Source organism: Acartia tonsa, chromosome 14, assembly GCF_053477335.1.
Source record: "Acartia tonsa isolate MP-2025a chromosome 14, ASM5347733v1, whole genome shotgun sequence".
In the NCBI taxonomy this organism is placed as follows: Eukaryota; Metazoa; Arthropoda; class Copepoda; order Calanoida; family Acartiidae; genus Acartia; species Acartia tonsa.
The window spans coordinates 11,293,072-11,315,704 of record NC_137273.1 but is presented as its reverse complement, the minus strand read 5'-3'; the positions used below and the strand labels follow the sequence as shown (position 1 = coordinate 11,315,704).

The 22,633-nt window shown below is 33.7% G+C and overlaps 1 protein-coding gene across 2 annotated transcripts in view; it reads right to left on the bottom strand.

The window, feature by feature from the left end:
* LOC145305723 (uncharacterized) overlaps positions 1-22,633 on the bottom strand; it is a 33,802-nt gene that overhangs the window by 9,913 nt on the left and 1,256 nt on the right. For both annotated transcript variants that reach the window (XR_013874692.1, XM_080147458.1), the window contains exons 3-21: positions 22,391-22,415; positions 21,928-21,977; positions 20,367-20,428; positions 19,611-19,703; positions 16,734-16,785; positions 12,236-12,310; positions 11,482-11,549; positions 11,116-11,231; positions 10,813-10,891; positions 7,775-7,874; positions 6,447-6,551; positions 6,160-6,229; positions 5,769-5,851; positions 5,147-5,239; positions 4,371-4,468; positions 3,737-3,840; positions 3,041-3,095; positions 1,224-1,299; positions 294-368 (exon numbers count right to left, since the gene is read on the bottom strand). Coding sequence is in view for 1 of the 2 variants with exons in the window: in XM_080147458.1 (XP_080003584.1) it covers positions 294-368; positions 1,224-1,299; positions 3,041-3,095; positions 3,737-3,840; positions 4,371-4,468; positions 5,147-5,239; positions 5,769-5,851; positions 6,160-6,229; positions 6,447-6,551; positions 7,775-7,874; positions 10,813-10,891; positions 11,116-11,231; positions 11,482-11,549; positions 12,236-12,310; positions 16,734-16,785; positions 19,611-19,703; positions 20,367-20,428; positions 21,928-21,977; positions 22,391-22,415 (1,479 nt within the window). In the remaining variant the exon portion in view is untranslated. The remainder of the gene's footprint in view (positions 1-293; positions 369-1,223; positions 1,300-3,040; positions 3,096-3,736; positions 3,841-4,370; positions 4,469-5,146; positions 5,240-5,768; positions 5,852-6,159; positions 6,230-6,446; positions 6,552-7,774; positions 7,875-10,812; positions 10,892-11,115; positions 11,232-11,481; positions 11,550-12,235; positions 12,311-16,733; positions 16,786-19,610; positions 19,704-20,366; positions 20,429-21,927; positions 21,978-22,390; positions 22,416-22,633) is intronic.

Sequence of the window (22,633 nt, the reverse complement as noted above, 5' to 3'; positions counted from 1 at the left end):
ATAGATAATTAATAGTTCAAGGCGGATAGATAAATACAGAATTGCGGAGCCTTGAATTTCCTATGCCATTCACCAAGCTAATTATATAGATAATAATAATTTAAGATAAAATTATGGATTGAAAGTAAAAAAAATCACAATGCTTTTTAACATAGGTCATAAAATATTCTGGATGCTCTTCGATAGAGAAAAGCTTATTTTCAACAGTAGCAGGAAATTCACGTTTCTAAGAGACGGACTGAGAGACGTGTCGTACACCCATAATCATATGCTACTTAAAAATATAAACTTACATGCATGATAAATCTGTCACTTTCGTCACCGCCCTTACCAGTGTAACCTGCACGTCCCTTGGCCTGGGCAACCTCCTTAAATGTTGACAAATTATAGAGCTGCTACGCTTTTAATGACTCTCCAGTATGGCTTCGAAACCGATTTTTATCCAGTGGATGAGAACCGGTTTTCGGCCAAACTGAAAAAACATGTATCGTATCGCATTGTATCCATACAAAGAAGTCATGTCTGAAGCTAAGATTTCAATAACTTCTAAACTGATTGCGTTCTCCTTTTTAAGAAAGATCTTAATTTGTCCCGTGATGATTTTAACCTACTTCCCTGCCCCTTTCTTATCTCTTTGAATTACAGTTGCCCACAAATGCTAGGGGCGCAGTCGCTACTTTTAGATAATTTAACATATCCTTGAAAATAAAAAACAAATGCGAATACTTTGGACACAGGGCTATTTTTTAGTTAAATAATATCAGATGTAATCAACATTTGGAAATGTGATTCGTTGTTAGTTATAAAAATTTATGGTGCCAAAAAATGTAAGAAGTCTTTTCAACATGGCTTCCAAACCGATTAATATCCGCTGGATTAGAACCGGTTCTCAACCATGATATTGAAAAATCATGTAGGTATAGCATCGTATTACAGACAATTTTACAAGAATGCTAATTTTTCATTTTAAAGGACTATAGAAGGGATAACCATATTATTATTCATTTTGAAAACATTTAAATTTTTTACTTTGTTATTTTCAACCTTTTTTCACCAGTTTTTTTGTTTCTTTACTTTAAAACAAGATACTTTTTTTGAAATTATGTATCTGATTTAATCTTAATATATAAAATATGGTTAATTTTGTGAAGGTTGTCAAGGATTCCATTTTAATATCCGCAGAAAGCTGTCTATAATACGATGCAATAAATAACAATTTTTACCTCCTTAATTTTGTCCATCATCTTGTGGATAGCATCATATCTCAGGAAACAAGAAAGATCAGTATCCATTCCCTGATTATTTAAATGCATTTTTTCAACAATGATATCATTGGATGGATATAGGTCTGTAAATTGCATTATTACCCACAGTTTTATCAACACAATTTCTTATTCGTTAGCCTCCAAATAACACTAATATTTTTTTAACATAAATACAGTGTGGCCACAACCAAAAAAATACTGATACTGAAGAAAAAAAAGGAAATACTGAAAATACTGAATCCTAAAATAAGAAAAAATACTGAAAATACTGAATCCTAAAATAAGAAAAAATACTGAAAATACTGAAGAAAAAAAAGGAAATACTGAAAATACTGAATCCTAAAATAAGAAAAAATACTGAAATACTGAACAAAAAAATACAAATACTGAATAAGTATTTTTTTTATATGATTCCTCATTTCAAAATTTCATATATCATACCTTTATAATTTGGGGGATATTTTAAAGACCTTTTAATTTTGCCTCTTAGATTTTCTTGCACCAATTAAGCAGAAAATGACTGATAAATATTTTAAATGATTACAAAACTTAAATACTTTTTAGTTAATTTGAGAGCATGCTAAAAAACTTTACCTTCAATAATCATGCAAAGTACTCACCTTAGATTATTCATTCTATTAATAGACAAAAAAAATATCTGAAAAAAATACTGTATAAAAGCATCTCAAATATCTAAAAAATTTATATTTGAGATGAAATTGAAAAAAAAATGTATATTACCATCATAGACGTCCAAGCTTTTTATTTTTTTTGGGGGGGGGGGTAAAATTTTTTTAAGGGGAGGGTAATTCGCTTTTGGGGGGGGGGGGGGTAAAATTCGCGCGTCGCAATTTTTTCTACCCCACCCAAAATTTTTACTCCGGGGGTAAAATTTGCTTGGGGGGGGGGTTAATTACCCCCCCTGAAATCTGTTGGCAGGGGTAAATTTTTTTTACTCCCCCCAAAATTTACACCCTGGGGTAAAAATTTTTTTTTGGGGGGGGGTAATTTAAATTTTATTAAATATTTAGTATTAAAAATGCACGCGAAGCGCGAAAAATTTTTTTTGTTAGAGATTTTTATTTTTTTTGGGGGGGTATTTACCCCCCCAAAATTGTTTGGGGGGGGTAAATACCCCCTCCTTAATGGTTGGGGGTAAATATTAAACGGGGGGGGGGGGGGGTAAAATGAAAAAAAAATTGGGGGGGTAATCGCCCCTTTACCCCCCCCCCCCCCCCCCTTGGACGTCTATGATTACCATAAAAAAAACAAAATTAATGTACAAAGTTATAGGGTAATTTAAAGGAAAGTAAAGTGAGGCGCGAAGCGCCGAAAAAAAATCTGACATCAACTACTTGAAAAAACATCTTATTTATGCAAAAATGTTTGGAATTTAAGAAATAATGAAAATACTAGGTACTGAATCATTAAAATTTCCAAAAACTGAAAAATACTGAATAAAATTTTCAAATACTGAATATTTTCAGTATACTGAAGAATATGGCCACGCTGTAAATATGGAATTTTGTTTAACTTTATCGTGCTTGGGGGTATCGATTTATCACCCAATGTCTTAACCTTTATGATATCTGAAAATCTTACAAAAAGAGATGTCTAGTAAGATATTATTGACTGCTAGAGGTCGACAATCTCTTCAGTAAGGGATTAACCCCCCCTCCCCCCGGCTTTTTATGATATTCAAGTAGTGCAGTTGCATTCATTATGCCTTTTGAAATTTGAAATATTAAAGAGTTTTAAAATGCATAATTTCCTGAATATCTCTCTTTCTGCACTTGTTTTCATCATTAACATACCAAGCTTGACAATCCTAGTACAAAAATCACGCAATAACATTTATATCAAGGGAGGATTGGTAGCTATTTTAAACAATATATGTAAACAAATGACACTGAAAAATTTAGATATAAGCCTAATAATTTGACATATAGGTTAGTCATGTGTATTTAGTGTACAAAATAAAAGGACCGCAAATTTGAATCCTTATTACCCCCAATTCGAAGAAATTAACCCCCCCCCCCTTCCCGGTAAAAATTAAATTTTTGACATTTGTTGGTTTGATTTATTTGATTTTAAATGACACTGAAAAATTGAGATAGAAACCTAATTATTTGGCAATTTGTGTAATAATACAGAAAAAAATAAAGGAACCGCCTAATTTGAGTCTTTATTCGCCCAATTCGAAGAACTACACAATTAAGGTAATCCCACTTCATCCACGTAAAAATGTAATTTTAGACATTAGTTGTGATGATTTGTTTTATCAACAATTATCATATATCTGCATCTATGGAAGAGATACGTATCACATCGTACTAAATATACTTTCCGCGAAAACTAAAATTAAAATTCATAAGGTTAATTCCAGTTTTGTTGGCCTCGGGACATTTATCAACTGGATATTAATCGGTTTCGAAGCTGTACTGCTATCGATTTTATGTGTGAAATTTCCTTGAGCTTCAATGTACGGCAGATTTCTTTTTCCGCAGACTCCATGTTGTGGGTGTCAACACGGAACTCGAACTCGCGGGCAAACTCTGCCTCCTCCAGAGATTTCCTGAAAAAGATACCAAATTTACCAGGGATGGAGGGAATATTGGACTTTAAACTGCAAAGGTACCCTAAGTTTTATGACCAAGTTATCTTATTTGTTAGTTCAATAACTTTAAGTGCTTTTATTAAATTGGTTGGTTCGAAAACTAACGGTGTCCCAACCTCTCAACCAATAATAAGTTTGATCTACAGAAGGGGTATTTTTGTTTATCTTTATTGAGGATGTATTTCAATTTAATAAATTGATAAAAAAAACAAATACCAATAAACTACTGAATTTAAACTTTCAAGCATATTCTTCAATTAACTACTACCTTCTATTTCACCTACGAAGGCGGAATTTCCAACATAAGCATAGAAACCATTAAATGGACGTTAATAAGGCCTATTTATTAATATTGTTAGGTATTTTAGTCGGGAGGTGGAGAGATTGGAGGGGATATCAGACAATATATACATAACAATAAATATAGAAATGCTTTACTTTTACAAACATCCGCAATTTACAAAAAAAAAATATATTTGAAAACTTACTTTTGTGGGACATCAGATGAGCCGACATACTCGACAAACTGTTTGTGTGAGATGACTGAAACCTTGATGCTGGGGCGGGCGTCGATAGCAACCAACACCTAAAAGGATTGAGCAAAAATTAAAATACAGGGGTAGGTAAGTAATAGGATGTCTGTTTGTGTGTTTGTACCGAAGGATCTCGCTAACCGCTGAACCGATCGGGTTCTCCTTAACAGGGTAGCTTCTCATAGGTCCTGGGAAGGTTTATAACTATTTTGGGGGAGGGTACCACCACCCTCCCAAGAGAAATCGTCCCTAGAAAAAAATTACCCCTCCCGAAAAAGAGACTTGAACGAAACATAAACCAATTATTTCTCTAATTAGATATTTTAAAGAAAAAAAACATTCAAAGTACCACTAGAGGCCTCTAGGGGCGTAGCCGCTAGTTTCATATAAAACCATAGTGAAACTTATTTTTTAAAATCGATATAATGATATTAGTATTACACAGAACCCTAGTATATTTACCAAAAAAAAAATATTTAGTATCACTGCTGGAAGGTGCTTAAAATCCCTTGCTTACGTTCGTGGATAGTCCCCTTTTAATGAAAATCATGTGGGCACCCAAAGTTTTATAACTACGTTATTCTGATAAGTTGGCTCAATAACTTTGGGTTCTTTTATTGAATTTTAATTATTTGGTTCCCAACTAAAAGTGATTAAACTTTTCAACTAATAAACTTTGTTTACAGAAGGAGTATTTTTGTTTATCGTCATTGAGGATGCAATTTTTTTACCTGTACATATTCAATGTCCATGCTGCGAGACTTGAACATGTCCCTGGAGGTAAAACCGCTGCCAGCATCATCCAGGTTCAACATCACTTCACACTAGAATAACCAAAAGTTTAAAATATATCCTATTAAACAAAGTATTTTTTGTTTGTTTGTCCTTTAATATCTCGATAGCCACTAGACTGTTTAATTCCTGGAATCTTTATTTAGGTCCTGGGATGGTTTACGCGGCTTTTTTTTTATAAAGTCTGGATGGGTTCAGACTGTTTTGCCCCTTTCCATTTATTACTCACTAAAATAGAAATAAAATATCTAAATCCTCCTTTACTCCCTAATGATTATAAGATACCAAAAGCAGCATTTAACTGCACACCAGAATTGTAGCTAGAACTCATGGAGGGACGGGACATTGGACTGTAAATTATACTATACTGGTACCTAAAATTGTATAACTATATAATGTTATCTTATTATTGACTCAAGAACTTTTAGTTACTTTTATTGAATTTTTCGTATGTAGTGTCCAAACTTTTCAACTGATCTTAATCTACAAAAGGAGGAACGTCAATTTATCGTTTATTGTCTTATCCCCTAAAATCCCTGCCTCTTTTCTAAAGAATAATACCTTGTAAGTGCCGTCCTTCATCTTGGCAATAAGAATGGCAGATTTTCTGGCATACTTCTGTACCTCTTCATCAGACATCATTTCTATAACAAATTCATTTCAACCTTTTTCATCTTAACAACAAGGATGACAACATCCATAAAATAAAATCAATGATAGCGATTCAGACGAACCAATGCATTTGGAATTTATTTTAAAGAACTTAAGAAGATTCGCTTATAATAATAATTAGCCTAATTGACCTTGGAATCACCATTTAATCTAAAGATGGTTTTTGTTGTTGCAATTTGAGTATTAATAAAAGGAATCGAATGAAGTTGTAAGGCAATTAAACACACACACAATATAATACAATTTGAAGTATGAGTGTGCGATCAATCTTGTAAATTACCTGGTAAGTTAGGCAGTGCAAGTTTGGCAGATTTGGGTCCAGGCTTCACAAAGTTCAATGGCTTGTTGCCCTAAAAAACAAAAAAAAACATTATCTTATCACTGTTAGACCTATAGGGACACCTGAGGAAAGATAAGGGAGGGGGGGGGGGAGGTGGAAGAGATCGATACAAATTTAAAGACTAGCACAAAATGACTTGGAGACAAGAGTAGTTTCTTTTTGGTAATATGTCATATTTAAGTCTAAAAGACCACTCTGTGTTATAATAAAGACGCTAAAAATATTACCTGGAGATTCTTGGAGTTTGATTCGGTCCTGAGGTTGAGATGGAGGCCGCAGGAATCTCCATCCAGAATTGAGGTGAGGCTGGCAGTATACTTGGTTGTCTCTTCCTGCACAAAAAAAGGACGTTTCATGTAAGAGCTAAATTTTTTGGGCCAATTCAATTTCAATTATAAAGGTACCAAGGACGTCCAAGCTTTTCTATGGGGGTTAAATGAAGGGTTTAAATGTTTCAGACAGATGAAACCCCTTTACATCCCGCTCCCTAGGACGTGTATGAAAGATCCATACTTTATAATATACATGATTATTGATTACTATAACAAAAGAAAGAATTTTTCCTATATTCCTTTCTTATCAAATTAATCCTTTAAACTTTTCAGATCATGGAAAGAAAACGAAGTAGTGGGTTTCTTCGTATTTTCACAATAGCTTTTCTCCTATTTCTAGCCCCTGTGGAGGGGGGGGGGGGGCTTTAGCCCTTAAAGGACTATTTCCTAGCCCAGCGAGGCAATCATTAACATTTACATAACCTAACCCAAAATAATTTATCAAAAGCTACAGTAAAAATACGAAAACCCGCTACTTTATTTTGTTTCCATGATCCAACTTTTCATTTACGCATGCACAAAATAAACTTTATGAAACCATGCATTTAGTGATGGCAATCCGTCGAATTTTTGGGCCGGATTCGGATTCCGGATTCTTAAAAGAATCTGTCAAAAAAGTGGCGGATTCCTTGCGGATTCCGGATTCTTATTTTTGGCGGATTCCGGATTCGGATTCCGGATTCTAGCAATATTTTAAAAGGCTTTTTTAAAAAATTAAAAAATTTAAGTGCTACATATGTCCTAAAAATTAATGTTTTTGGTTTTTTCTATAATTCACTTCCGAGAATTGAACCAGATTTTAAAAGATATTATATATAATGATGATAATCTTTGCCTTCAAAAAGGGGAAGTTGAAAGAAAAAACTCAAGACGCTAATTTTAGCCTACCAATTCAGAATCCGGAATCCGCTATTAAAAAACGGATTCCGGATCCGGATTCGGATTCCAAAATTGGCCCAAAAATTGGGCGGATCCCGGATTCCGGATCCGGATTGCCAACCCTACATGCATTGCATATCATATAAATTAATATAATATAATCTTCTTAAAAGTGTATTAAATGAATTGTACAATGGCGTGAGGACAAACTTGAACATTGTTTTATGACCCCATGATTAAAATATGCTAGGTATATGGAACAAAATAATAGGCCTGTAAATAATAATATCCTGAAGCATATATAAATTAGTTTGCCTTACTGTGCATTGAAATAAAAATCAAACCTGGAAATCAATGGTTGCGCTCTCAGTGGTGAACTGGATTGGATTCACAGGGTTCTTGTGCTGCTTAGCATTGAAGTAGAACTCAACAATACGCATGGGTCTGAAAACATCAGGGATATTAAGGGATAAGACAATGCACTATGGTCTATTTAAGGGGTTTAGTGGAAATTTGGTATAGCTTTAATCAAATTTAAATATTTACACTTCTACCAGTCCGAATTCATTAAAATAAAAAGTTATGAGTAATATATTACATTAGGCAACTTTTAAAAGTTGGTCATGTATAAGTGCGTGCACAGGAATTTGATTGGGGGGTAACCAAAAAGGGGTGATTTTTAAAATATAATTTTTGTTACTACTCTGTCATTTTTAAAGATAATTGAACCAAATTTTTAACCTGATTCAATTACTACCCTAGATAAACGATTATTAATAAATAATAGGGATTTCCCGCCGAAACCGCCGTCTACCGCCGAATTCCGCCGTGGTATTTGCTACCTCATTTGGTTGTTTGGAGTCAATAAAAAAAAATGATTTATTTAAATAAAAGTATTATAATACACCTTTTACTATCCACTTACAACTGCTTTTTAATATTTATAATTTATTTAAGAGAGGTTAGGTCGTTTTAAACTTAAAGAAAATTAATATTGAGACTGGATAATCGAGCTTCCCATTAAAGATACTGATTAATTTTTTTGTTGTAAAGTACCTTATGTGTATTTTTCTACTTGTATAGTTTACCATTATAAGTATCTATTTAAATTTAGTACTGTCCCTCAAGGGCCTACAGGGGACAACACCGCCACCCCCCCCCCCCCCTCTTTCTACTACAAAACCAGAAGTTAAAATTTTACTGTTTTTAAAGGTATTATACTGAGTTTAAAAGGAAAAAAGTATTCTCATAACTGACCAAAATATTTTTTTGTATCTATGCCCCCCCCCCTGCCCCCCCCCCTCCTATCTAACCAAAAATAAGATAACCATCATAAAATTGATATCAAACAAAATTTAATTCATTTTAGAACAGTAAAGAACAACCGGTAGACCAAGTAATAGACTAAAACAGTATTTGCCAGCTAAATCATAACATATCTTACAAAAAAAAGACGGAAGAAACGAACACATTTACTCTTTGAAATCTTAATGTTCTTAGAGTTTTACAGACAGATGAGGGGACCAAGTGAACTAAAGAGTAGATGCTTGTTGGTGAGCTTAACCATCACCAAAAAATCAGCTTTCTTACAAAATAAAACTGCTTAGTAGATCAAATTTTCCCTACAGATATCTTATGTCTGTAAGAGAATTAACAACAGTCCGACGAACCAAACAAATCTTACTGTAGATGGTTGTTTGTACAGATAATGTTCATAAAAAGATTTTCTTTCAACCGTCTTGAGTCGTAGCAAAGAAATTCACGATGTTTACATATCGATTCATACAGGCTGACGGACTTTGCGAATGTGAAAGTAGCTACGCTACTACAAAATTCATTTTTGTACTTTCCTTCTAAGGACTAGAGTTGCAAACACCTTCCCTAAACACTAAAATCAAAAAAGAAATGACCTATATGCAATAAATGTTTTATTTTTTTAAAATCTGCGGGCGGCGGCTTTTTTTGCGGGAACTGCGGGTAAGTCGCGGTTTTCCTTTTAAATTATTGTTCCTCTAGTAATTACTGATTAATTTTAAAAAGTTTTACTCAATTATCTTTAATAGTAATGGAATAACAGAGAAATTAAGATTGCTGATATTGTTTGTAATTCCCCCCCCCCCCTCAAATTTAGGTTTTACAGGCAATTTTCAGATTAAAAATTTTTAAAGTTGCGCTACCGACCCCACTCTGGAAACTTCACTTTAAGTTGTATTATATTCTCAAAATTTAGAATCATATAAGGTTTGGTATGGGGTCGGTAGCGCAACTAGGAGTAAAATGAGGAAAACTAATTTTTTTTGCTAAATTTTTCAGTAAAAAAATGACGAAAATTTTTTCATAAATTTACTTTCAAAGCATAAAATTAACACTTTTAAGATAAAATATATAATAATTTATTGATTTGGTATATATATTTGTAAAGAATATGAACGAAATTAGTTTTTAATAGATATTTATGCAAAAAAAAAATTATTTTTCATATCTAGGTAGAAAATAAAAAGTAGATTTTTGACCTTCAAAAAATATTGATTTGACCCAACTTTGAAGTAAAAAAAAACTTAGTTCCAAACGTTATTTTTTCTTTTCCTTGTCCATTATGCATGGGCTGGGGTATGTAAATCAATAATATCAAGTTAAAATAAGAAAAATTGACCATGACTTTTTGGCCAAATTTCCACCCTTAGACCGTTGTGCAATGGATGATATATAAGTGTACAAACCCAAGGATTATAACAAAATTGACCTCTTCTATAGATTACAGAGTTTCGGATCCGGATCCGCAAGGATCCGCATATTTTTGAGTCCAAGGATCCTTGGACTCAAAAAAATGCTGGGAAAATGGAAAAAAATCTACCTAAATTTATATAAAATCTCAGACATTCTCTTGATGAGAGCCAATCTTTAAGGTTTAGGTTCAGACTTGAAAATTAAAAGTATTTTTGACTTCGAATTAAAGAATAAATTTGTTTTTGAAAAATTTGGTGATTTTATTTTTACTGTCAAGGATCCGGAACGCACTGACCAAATTTTGAGGATCCGGATCCGCATACAATCAATGCGGATCCGCAACTCTGATAGATTAAAATTGGTTGAGAAGTTTTGACACTTTTAGTTTTAACCAGCCAATCACTATTTTTTTAAATTAAAAGTAAACCTAGTTTTTAATTCAATGAATGAGATACCTTGTTTTGCAGGTTTTGTCAATAAATCATTAATAATGTAAATTTGTTATGCTTGCTAATTTAATTTTTGGAAATCTATTGCTTAATTGTTAAATCTATTAGGCAATAAATACTTTACAGCTTACTTTGACAAATTTTAGACAAAAAGAGTTATAGAAATGTTTTGATCATAAAAAAAACGTATGTGATCAAGGTCGTACCTGTAAGAACCTCTGATAGTATTGTCCTCGGCGTTCTTCACCATGATCTTGATGGTCCAGTCCCTGAACACATCAACCTACCCACATTAGTAATGTTTTGTCCTTATTTTAATAATATTAGTATTAAGTGATTTTTTGCATATTTTCAGGAATGTTTGTTTATTCTGCACAAGATTTTTTTTTTAAGTTTAAGAATAAGATTAATGTTTTTTACTGTCTGAACAGATGGACAGACATACATCTACTTGTAGAGTAGCTAGACTTTTCATATTTTTTGCTTAAAAACAAGGACAAAACATTCCTGAGAGAGGAAAGCGTCATTGGCCACACAGAGAAGGAAATCCCTCTGTGACATGTACTCGGGAATGATCTTGCTCGCGAATTTGTCCAAAAACATTTTCAGGGCATCTTGTTGGGAGCTGAAAAAATAAAATGTATTAATTTTTGAAGGTGCACATTTAGCAAACTGATTTCAATAAATGGTTTATATATTTATGAACCTTTTTCGTAGTCATTAAGCTGTAGATAAGCATAATAAAAATCTGTCTTTTAACTGGGTAGACAAAAAAAGATCAGCAACCGTTCGGCGTTCAAATAACCAACCTAACTCCTGACCCTCTTCTAAAACTACCTAGTGCCCATTTCTCTTTACCAAGTGATTAATCTAACCTTGAGTTTCTGAGACACCAGTTCTTGGCACCACTGTACAGCTCTCCCTCGTTGGCAGCCAGGAACTCCTGCAAAGTTATATTTCTATTCTATTCCTTGGAAGAAAATAAACCTAAGTTAACATATTCTATCATATAAAAAAGTGAGTTTTTCAGCTTAAGATTTTGATAAAAACTAAGCCGAATGAGTTTTCCATTCTAAGAAAGCTTCACATAGGTCCCGAAATATCTTTGGGTTATCTAATATTTAGATTTATTTGTTGGGATAGTTTCAGGGTATCATTTGCTTTCCCGACCACTAACATGCAGAGCTCCTATTTATATGCTGGGAGTACAGCTGCTAGTTTAGTTTGATGTGCAACAAAAAATAAAACTTTATTACTCATTAGTCATTAGCTTATTTCATTGGAAGACAGCGTTTAAAATAGCTTTATCGCATATGTTTATTACCAAAGAAACATATTCGCATTGTCTTGAAGTCTTTAATACGGTAATGAGTTCAACCTTTTTATCGGTCTTTTTTTATCTTATCTTATTGTTTATTTAACACGTCTACCATAAAAGCAAAAGGAACCTTTTATTATGTGTTCAAATGTTTCAACCAATAATTTTAATCTGCAAAAGGGGTACTTTGTGTATCATCATTGGGGTGGGGATGTACATCAATTTATCGGGCATTGTCTTATCCCTTTAAATCCCTTCTTTGTTTCCGAGACTCGAACCCACATCCATAACCTCCTTGACAAGTAACTAACCTGGTTGTAAACGGTGAGGATCGCAGACTCCTCCAGATTACCCCACATCTCAGACTGGATCAGTTTGCTTGTGTTCTGAAATTATAGGAAAACTTTCTACAATCAAATCTAAATTGTGTTCGACCGTCACATTTGACATACGGTTAGCTCTTAAATCATTTAAGATAAAAAGCCTCATATATATGTAAACTATCTCATACTGTATTGGAAGTATAATAGTATGTTTTGTTGCGAATTCGAACCTTTATCCTTTCTTTCTTTTTTCCTTATCATTATTGGGTAGTCTAGAGAGCGCCTATTTTAAATTTCATAATTGCGCGCGGCATACCAAACAATAACTGCGCACAAGCTATAAACAAAGCTTGCAAAGCCATCTTGATTCTTTCTTTTAACAAGCGCGGAATATCTGTGTGATGAAAACCCATGTATAGTACAAAAATGTGGTGTTATCCGTGCTGAATATACCTTTGAGTGCTTCCCGGCTTGACATGATCAAAAGACTCGGTAAATATTTATTTCTTTTAAGCATTTTAATTAGAATGGAAAGATATTTTAAAGAAGGCAAATTAATTTCTTTATTTTCATAAAAAATAGACCAAGTAGGTAATTAATTTATTTTTGTATCAGAATATTTTTATAGTAGTCTATGAATTATAAACTCGCATTAAGTTTTGATTTAATTTTAAGCAAAAAGAAGCCTAATTCTTTATACGTTTTTGAAAAAATAATTCGAAAATCACGCAACCTTTTAAAGACGATTATGTCCAAAAGCAAAAAAGATTTATTTTCTTTACAAAACATTTTAACATTTTAATAATTTAATATTTATTTATTAAGGGGGGGGGGCGTAATGACATAAGCTCTTAAACCGTGAGCAAAATGGTCTAAATATTGAGCTAGACCCTTCAAACTTGGTATATAAGCCTAGTCCTATAGGTATTACATCTAAATGGCAAAAAAATCCAAAATTTTTTATTTTTAGGTTAGGTTAGGTAAGAAAAACCCTGCGGAAATGGGGTTTTTAGGCTTTTTTTGGTCTATTTTGATGTGGAAACTTGCCTTAAATTGTTTTTTCTTAGGGTTTTAACTTAAATACACTGTATCTATTCATATGGACATTATTTAAGATGATTCAGCAAGTTGGGGACCGACCCAAGGGGGCTAGGTGGGTGGCCCGCAGGGGTTAAGTTCATTTTTCCCAATATATTTGTTGTGATACATCAAATTATAGGTTTTTTAGGTCAAGGAACTCAAATTCAGAGCTAAAATAAGCATTAGACTAATCTGAAGCTAGCCCCAGCCGGCTAGGTTGGTGGCCCGCAGGGGTTAAGTGCATTTTTTCTAATATATATCTTGTTATATATCAAACTATAGGTTTTTTAGGTCAAGAAACTCAAATTCTGAGCGAAAATTAGCATTAGACTGACCTGAAGCTAACCCCCCCGGGCTAGGTCGGTTTTCTGCAGGGCTTAAGAGCATTTACCTAACCTAACCTAGAAACTTACTTATATTTTTACAGGTTTCTTTCTTGAATAAACTGTGTCTATTAATGAAGACTTTATTTAAGATGATCCAGCAAGTCGGGGACCGACCCCAGCGGGCTAGGTGGGTGGCCCGCAGGGGTTAAGTGCATTTTCCCCAATATATATGATTTGATACATCAAATGATATGTTTTTTAGGTCAAAGAACTCAAATTCAGAGCTAAAATAAGCATTAGAATAATCTGAAGCTAGCTGGGTTGCCCACAGGGCTTAAGTGCATTTTACCTGAGCTAACCTAGAAACTTACATTTATTATTTTTTTTAGGTTTTTTTTCTAGAATAAACTGTCCATTCATGAGGACCTTATGAATAAACTGTATCTATTAATGAAGACTTTATTTAAGATGATCCAGCAAGTCGGGGACCGACCCCAGCGGGCTAGGTGGGTGGGCTGCAGGGGTTAAGTACATTTTCCCCAATATATATGTTGTGATAAATCCAATTATAGGTTTTTTAGGTCAAAGAACTCAAATTCAGAGCTGAAATAAGCATTAGACTAATCTGAAGCTAACCTCAACGGGCTAGATAGGTAGCCCACAGGCTTAAGTGCATTTTACCTAACCTAACCTAGAAACTTAGGTTTAATATTTTTTTTTCAAATAAAACTGTCCATTCATGAGGACCTTATTTCAGATGATCCAGCAAGTCGTAGACCGACCCCAGCGGGCTAGGTGGGTGTCCCTCAGGGGTTAAATGCATTTTTTTAAAAGTATGTGTTGTCATACATCCAACTATAGGTTTTTAAGGTCAAGAAACTCAAATTTACAGCTAATAAAAGCATCAGACTAATCTGAAGCTAGCCCCAGCGGGCTAGGTGGGTTGCCTGCAAGTCTTAAGTGCATTTTACCTAACCTAACCTAGAACCTTACTTGTTTTTTTATGGGTTTTTTTCTGGAATAAACTGTGTCTATTTATTAGAACATTATTTAAGATTTAAGACCCCAGCAGGCTAGGTGCATGGCCCGCAGGGGTTAAATGCATTTTTAGTTGTCATACATAAAATTATAGGTTTTTTAGATCCAGAAATTCAAAGGGGTAGTTTCACAAAATGCATTTGAACTTAATTTAGTGAACTGCATATTTTTTCCTGGTTAATTGGTTAAACTACATTTATATGGCATATATTTGAAAGAATTTAAATTTTGATAGTACAATGTTAGCGGTGGAAGAATTTAATATGCTAATAGGATACAATTTTTTAATTTAATGTATACCACATACCACGAAATAACTAGCATCAGGTTGCTATTGTGTTTTTTTAGCTCCAAATTGACTTTAAAAACCTATAGTTTGATGTATAACAACACATAATTTGGAAAATTTACCCCTGCAGGCCACCCACCTAATCTGCGGGGGTTAGCCTTAAGTCAGTCTAATGCTTAAAATAGCTCTGAATTTGAGTTTCTTGACATAAAAAACCTATATGATGTATGACAACACATACTTTAAAAAAAATGCACTACACCACACACCTAGCCCGCTGGGGTCGGTCCCCAACTTGCTGGATTATCTAAAATAATGTCCTCATTAATAGACACAGTTTATTCAAGGAAAAAAACAAAAAAGAATAAGTAAGTTTCTAGGTTAGGTTAGGTAAAATGCACGTAAGCCCTGTGGAAAATCTACCTAGCCCGCAGGGGTTAGCTTCAGGTAAGTCTTATGCCAATTTTGGCTCTGAATTTGAGTTTCTTGACCTTAAAAATCTTTATTTTGATATATAACAAGATCTATATTGGAAATAATGCATTTAACCCCTGTGGGCCACCAACCTAGCCCGCTGGGGCTAGTTTCAGATTAGTCTTATGCTAATTCTAGCTCTGAATTTGAGTTAACTGACCTAAAAACTTATAATTTGATTTATCGCTACATACATATTGGAAAAAATGCACTTAACCCCTGCGGGCCACCCACCTAGCCCGCTGGGGTCGGTCCCCGACTTGCTAGATCATCTTAAATAAAGTCCTCATTAATAGACACAGTTTATTCAAGAAAAAAAACCTGTGAAAATATAAGTAAGTTTCTAGGTTAGGTTAGGTAAATGCTCTTAAGCCCTGCAGAAAACCAACCTAGCCCGGGGGGGTTAGCTTCAAGTCAGTCTAATGCTAATTTTCGCTCAGAATTTGAGTTTCTTGACCTAAAAAACCTATAGTTTGATATATAACAAGATATATATTAGAAAAAATGCACTTAACCCCTGCGGGCCACCAACCTAGCCCGCTGGGGCTAGCTTCAGATTAGTCTAATGCTTATTTTAGCTCTGAATTTGAGTTCCTTGACCTAAAAAACCTATAATTTGATGTATCACAACAAATATATTTGGAAAAATGAACTTAACCCCTGCGGGCCAACCACCTAGCCCCCTGGGGTCGGTCCCCGACTTGCTGAATCATCTTAAATAATGTTCATATGAATAGATAAAGTGTATTTAAGTTAAAACCCTAAGAATAAACAATTTAAGGCAAGTTTCTACATCAAAATAGACCAAAAAGAGCCTAAAAACCCCATTTCCGCAGGGTTTTTCTTACCTAACCTAACCTAAAAATAAAAAATTTTGGATTTTTTTGCCATTTAGATGTAATACCTATAGGACTAAGCTTATATACCAAGTTTGAAGGGTCTAGATCAATATTTAGACCATTTTGCTCACGGTTTAAGAGCTTATGTCATTACGCCCCCCCCCCCTTTTGTTATTTTTATTTCAGCGTTCACCGTTTCATACAATAAATTGTATTAGTAACTACGCTGGTTTGATTCATGTGGGAAGTAGCAGGTTTTAGTGCGTCTGCACTATAAGATCTCGTACACGGCCAGGCAAGAGCCGTTGTACCGAAACACATACTTTGAAAACAAGATGCTTGTGTGGTTGTTGTTAAAGCTAGTGTACTTAAACTAAGCAGTTAATTGCCCAACATAATAACATAATTATAAAGCAGCTACACCACTGAAGATAATTTACCTTGATGACAGAGTTTAGGAACACGCTCTTAACATTGGTCTCAAACGAAATCCTGAAAATAATATCTTAATAAATAACCAGGTAGCTATTCAACAACAACAAAATAAAATATCCATTTAAGTAATCGTGTGAAAGATCAAAATTTATTAGTTAGGTATACCTAACGTTTTAGATTTAAAAAAAAATATTAAGGAAATATGAACAGTGTTTAATTTTATAATAAACGACTAAGTTTTTAAAGGGGGGGGGGGGGGGGGGGCACAGTGGTCTATTTTGGCCTTTTGGTGGACATTTCACCTACCTCTACTCAAAGTCAATTTTCTCAGCTTGTAGTTGATAGAATCGTTCAAAATAAAAAGCATTCGCCTTATTATTACCAAATACAACTCGTATGTGCATGTAGAGAAGAAAAACAAAAGCCAATTGGTCTAGAAAATACTTTGAAACTTAGCTAAAATTTTATATTTTCATAATTTTTTCTTGGGTCGTAGAGATCCTAAATTCGATGTTTTAAAAGCAAAAAAACATTTAAAACCTTAAAGCATTAATAAATATTACTTTATAAATGACTAGTGGCTGCAACCCTAGCATCTAGAGGCTCAAATACAAAGGGATATGGAATAGCAGAAAAATAGCATAAAACCATGATACCCAGACTTATTTATAAAAATAAAATAGCCTAAAACCATCTCAGGGCCTATAAGAAGCTTTCCTCTAAAGGAGAACAATATCGGTTCAGTGGTTAGCGAGATCCTTCGCTACAAACAAAAAAGGCTTAGTACTTTATATAATAGGATTATATAAAGGTAAATGCCCTATCACCAATCTTTGTGCAACATACATTTGATACAACTAATTGACGTTTCTTTACCCTTTTTTTACAAAGTTATTTTCTCTTAGATTATTTATAATACTTAATGTAATCTAGTAATAAAAAACAAGGACAGGTTACTGGCAAAAGTTACTTTATTAGAAAGGAATTTATCAAAAAATTTTGTTTTTGGTAACCCAGTCGTTGCTTCTAATTACCCCAAGTTTTAGTATCTTTCAAAAAAAACGGCGGCGGGTCCGCCGTTCGCCGCCATTTTCCGCCGCCGCCAAAAAAAATTTCATTGCATTTCTCGCCGAATTAGGCAATTTGGAATCATTTGAGACCATGTTATTTTTTTCAAAAATTTTTCCCCTTATAACCAACCCTGCAGGGGGGACTTTTTTTCAAATTCTCGTTTATCAAGGTAAAAGGTAATGAAAATGGCGGTGGACGGCGGGAGCGGCGGTACCGCCGCCATTTTTTATTCAAATATTTTTTTACTGATCTACCTCAAAAGGTTTTGTCTCAATATCTTTAAAAGCTTAGGAGAGGCACTGAATTTAAGATATACCTTGATAAACGAGAATTTGAAAAAAGTCCCCCCGCAGGGTTGGTTATAAGGGGGAAAATTTAAAAAAAAAATAACATGGTCTCAAATGATTCCAAATTGCCTAATTCGGCGAGAAATGCAATAAAAAATTTTTTTTTGGCGGTGGCGGAAAATGGCGGGAGCGGCGGACCCCCCGCAGTTTTTTTTGAAAGATACCAAAACTTGGGGTAATTAGTGACCCACCCCAAAAGATTTCACCCAATTATCTCTAAAACTAAGGGAGTAGCACCCAAAATAAAATTGCTGGTATGTCGTGGCACGAGTCACCACATTCCCCCCCCCCCCCTTTGTTTTAGATATCTTACATAACAAACAAACAAATTTAAACATTAATGATAGGTATTATGTTATTATTTAAGAAGAAATAAGTTAAAATGCATTAGGAAAAAAAATTAACAGAGAAAAGAAAAAAAATATTTTTTTTTCTTTCATCTATTGCAATTTTAGAGTTTACCCTCTAAAGTTAAAGTTAAAATTTGAAATAAACCGGGCCCCGTAACAACCTAAACTAAACATCAAACTATGGCATTATACCTGTATATTAAAAATAATATATGGTTTGGTATGTTACGGGGCCCGGTTTTTGGTGAAAACCTTAAAAAACTGAAAATTATTGCCAAATTTTTTTGCAAAAATATTTAGGAAATGACTTAAATTCTTTTTAAAAACAACAATAAAATGGATTTAAAAAGTAAAATAAAATTCTAAAACACCAGTTTCCTAATTTTTCATGTAATTTTATGAATATAAATAGGTGAAAAAACTTCATTGTATCAATGTAACACTGAAAAAAATTATTTTTTCCAAAGATGGTAAAAATTCAAAAGGTAAAATTCATGACGTAAAAATAATCCTTAACCTTCATGTTTCAAAGTTCATAATTCATCAGCCAGTCGTTGGAAAGACAGAAACTCTTCGGTTTTATGTGAGATAGGGTATATATTTTCAAAATAAATCATTAATTATGAGGAATTCCAATGTTGATTTTTGGCGAAATGTCCGGCCTTAGACCACTGTGGGGGGGGGCGAAAGTGACACTTTTTGAAACCAAAACTAAGAGTCAACAAAGGAACTCAACTAAAAAAAGGGTTACAGGTCTGAGATTTTGCATGGCAGTTGCTTTATAGGGGTACAATATGGAACTGTGAAGAAACGGCGGCGCAACCGCCGTTTCCCGCCGTAATTTTTGTTGCCTTTTCTCGGCGGTTTTCGGCGGTTGCGCCGCCGTTTCTTCACATTTCCATATTGTACCCCTATAAAGCAACTGCCATGCAAAATGTCAGACCTGTAACTCTTTTTTTAGTTGAGTTCCTTTGACTTTTAGTTTTGGTTTCAAAAAGTGTCACTTTCGCCCCCCCCCCCCCCTTTTAAATTCCTATTACTAACAAATTAAGCACTCGTCCTATGAATCACTAACAATACATTGCCTAAACTCAGCAACTCAGCAAAAGCATACCTTGTAGACTGGTTCAAATGCCTGAGAATAACCCCCTTGCCGGCTTCTCTCTTAGAGATGTCCCTGAGCCTCGCCTCAATTTGTTCTACCAGCCTACAGTCATAATTGCATTTAGTTTAGCTTTTGCAAATATATCAGATTTTAGTTTTTTATGTATTTTTGATGTGCACTTATTTTTACTTACAAAAAACACTTATAGGTCAATTTTATAGCATATACCTACTTATTTATCAATAACTAAATCTATTGTATGGAAATTGCAAAGAAAAGAAATGAAAGTAAAATGAAGTTTTTTTTATAAAATAGATTCCCCTTCCTCCTTTTTCATCCTCTTACTTGATACTTGGTTTGTTAATTTTGTTATCTTTTGCTAATTCATATATTTTTTCAGTTTTGATCTAAAAATCAGCTAAAAAATGAAAGTGCCCAATATCAGTAGTGGACAGGACCATCCCTGCAGCTATTTTCAATCTAAGAGCAACAGCAGGATGTAAGTTCCGCAGGACCGATATGGTTATCCTTCACGGCGAAGGTTCCTAAAGATCCTGGGAAGGTTCATTGCTATTGTTGTATGTTCCTCTGCCGTCTGACTCTCAAGAAAAAAAGTCCCCCACGGAAAAAATTCCCTTCCCGATTTTCCTTAATCAAAATTGAAAAGTGAAAGGGTCGACTTCCCCAGATCCTTCTCTAAAATGACCCTAGAGACAACAAGTGGGGATGATGCTAGTACAAGGAAAACTATTATGCAAGTTATGCCTGTGGTTGAGGTATTTGTTAGCAGCCTCCAGGATATGCCACCATTCCTCGGGTTCTTCCGCCTAAAAAGAAATTCAGGGGTTGTATTCTGCACATGATTAATAAAATTCCTCCGACCCCCCACTTTTAGCCGGAGATCCCATGCAGAATAAACACCCCTAAAAAAATGTTGACTATTTGAGATGTCACAAATGCTATGCATTCTTAAAGATATGTGTTTGAAGACTTGAAAACAGAATTAGAACGCTAAAATTAGACTTAGTAGTTGCTTCAATGAGTGAGGTTCAATGTAGAACGATGAAGAAGTGCAAACGGTGACGGAACAGCCAATACCCGTTCAAGGACACTGCTTGATAAAAATCATTCATAATCCCTTAGGTTTCCAGGGATAAGGGATGGGAAACCTGACCGAAAATTAGGTCTCAGCCTCCTTTTAAAAGTGATGGGGCAACTTTTCTTTTTTGCCTATAAAATCAACTCATTTACCCCAGTTCCTCATTGGCTGTAGGCCAATATCCAATAGACTGAAACTTGCTTTTAGCATTAACCAATTAATTAATTACAAACGCGTCCCCCAGTTCATTATTGGCTAAATTAATTCAAGCAAACATAAATTTCTGCTATTAGAAAGACAACAATGGAAACGTTCTGCTATTAGAATGACAACAATATATATGACGTTCAATCACATCAACTTATTATTAAATTTACACATTAATAAATGTCCATATAGCAAAACATAAATTGAGAGATCGTTTTTTGAAGACTGAGTAGGATTCAACATTTTATACTTTAGAACAATATGAAAAACTCATGTCTTTAGACAATTTAAAAGTTACATTTCATGTGGAATTGATAACCCATCTAAATGATCACAAATACAAAACTAGTTCAATATGTAAATAAAAGTGTACTGTGTTTTGTTAAAAAAAAAATTTCATTAATTTTGTTAAAAATTATTGCACACTTAATTGAACTTTTCTGTTAATATTTAACGTAAAATAAATTTTTTTTTAAATTCTTAATCTATATGTTTGCTATGGAACAATTAGTTGATAGAATGTTACCCATGTACTTATTCAATTCTACTTAATTTATTTATTAAAGCTGGGGAGCTAAAGCGGTGTTTATTTCTATATACAAATTTTGGGGTGAAGTAGATCCCCCCTTAAAATGTTTGAAAATAAATCAGATTTAACCATCTCAAAAAAAACTTTTTTTTAAATGGGGGGGGGGGGGGTTGGCGAAGTAATAACGGGATTCTACTTAAAGCCACTAACATATTGGTTCTTTGAAAAGTTTTTATTATATTTTATGATAGGTGAAATCAACTACCTGAATTCTATTCTATACTTTTTTTCTTTGCATTCATATAATAGCTATTTCATCATTGTTCATAGTTTTCAAATCTAACTACTGCGTCATCCCGAAACTAGTTTTTTAGGCCTAGTTGGAAAATAGGCCTGGAATAATATTTTCTTACGTTTCCCATCCCTTATCCCTGTTAGGTTTCAAGTCAAGGAATGACAACGTTTTAAATTTATAGTTAATAAAATAATACCTTCCAACTAATGCATTTGCTGCTGTAAACAAATTGAACCAAGCGTCTGATAGCAAAATATTGATTTAAATTAGATATAAATGCGCAAAATTAAAACAATCCTATTATATAAAGTTGTAGATTATTCTTTGTCTGTGGCGAAGGATTATGCTAACCAATGAATAGATATGGTTTCCCTTTACAGTGAAGCTTCTTATAGATCCAGGGAAGTTTTTTCAACTATTTTGGGGTAGAGAATCACCTTCTTAAAAAAAAATTAACCCCCCCCCCACAAAAAAAATGTTGTTTTAACTTTCTTTTTAAAACTCAAATGAAAGAAATGAGGGTTAACTTTTCCCCCTACCATTTTAAGTGCACCTAGAGGCTTTATGTGCGTAGCCGCTAAAGTTTTATAAAGTAACTTAAAAAGGGAAAATTTTTTATTCTCTAGATAAATAAATATTAAAAATCAATATTTTCCTGAAACCAACAGGTTTGACATCATCGATCTAAAACATATTTATTATTAATTTTATGATATACTTTAATTTAAGAAGTAACAAAAAAAATTAACATACGACTTTCAAATAGAAAAAAAGAATAAATGCCCCTTTGTGTAAAACCAAAATATTTTGTAATATTCCGTTAGTTTAAATAATGAAAATATTATAATAGAAACTTAAGTAAGGGGGGGGGGGGGTTAATGCCACCATCTCGTAATCAATGA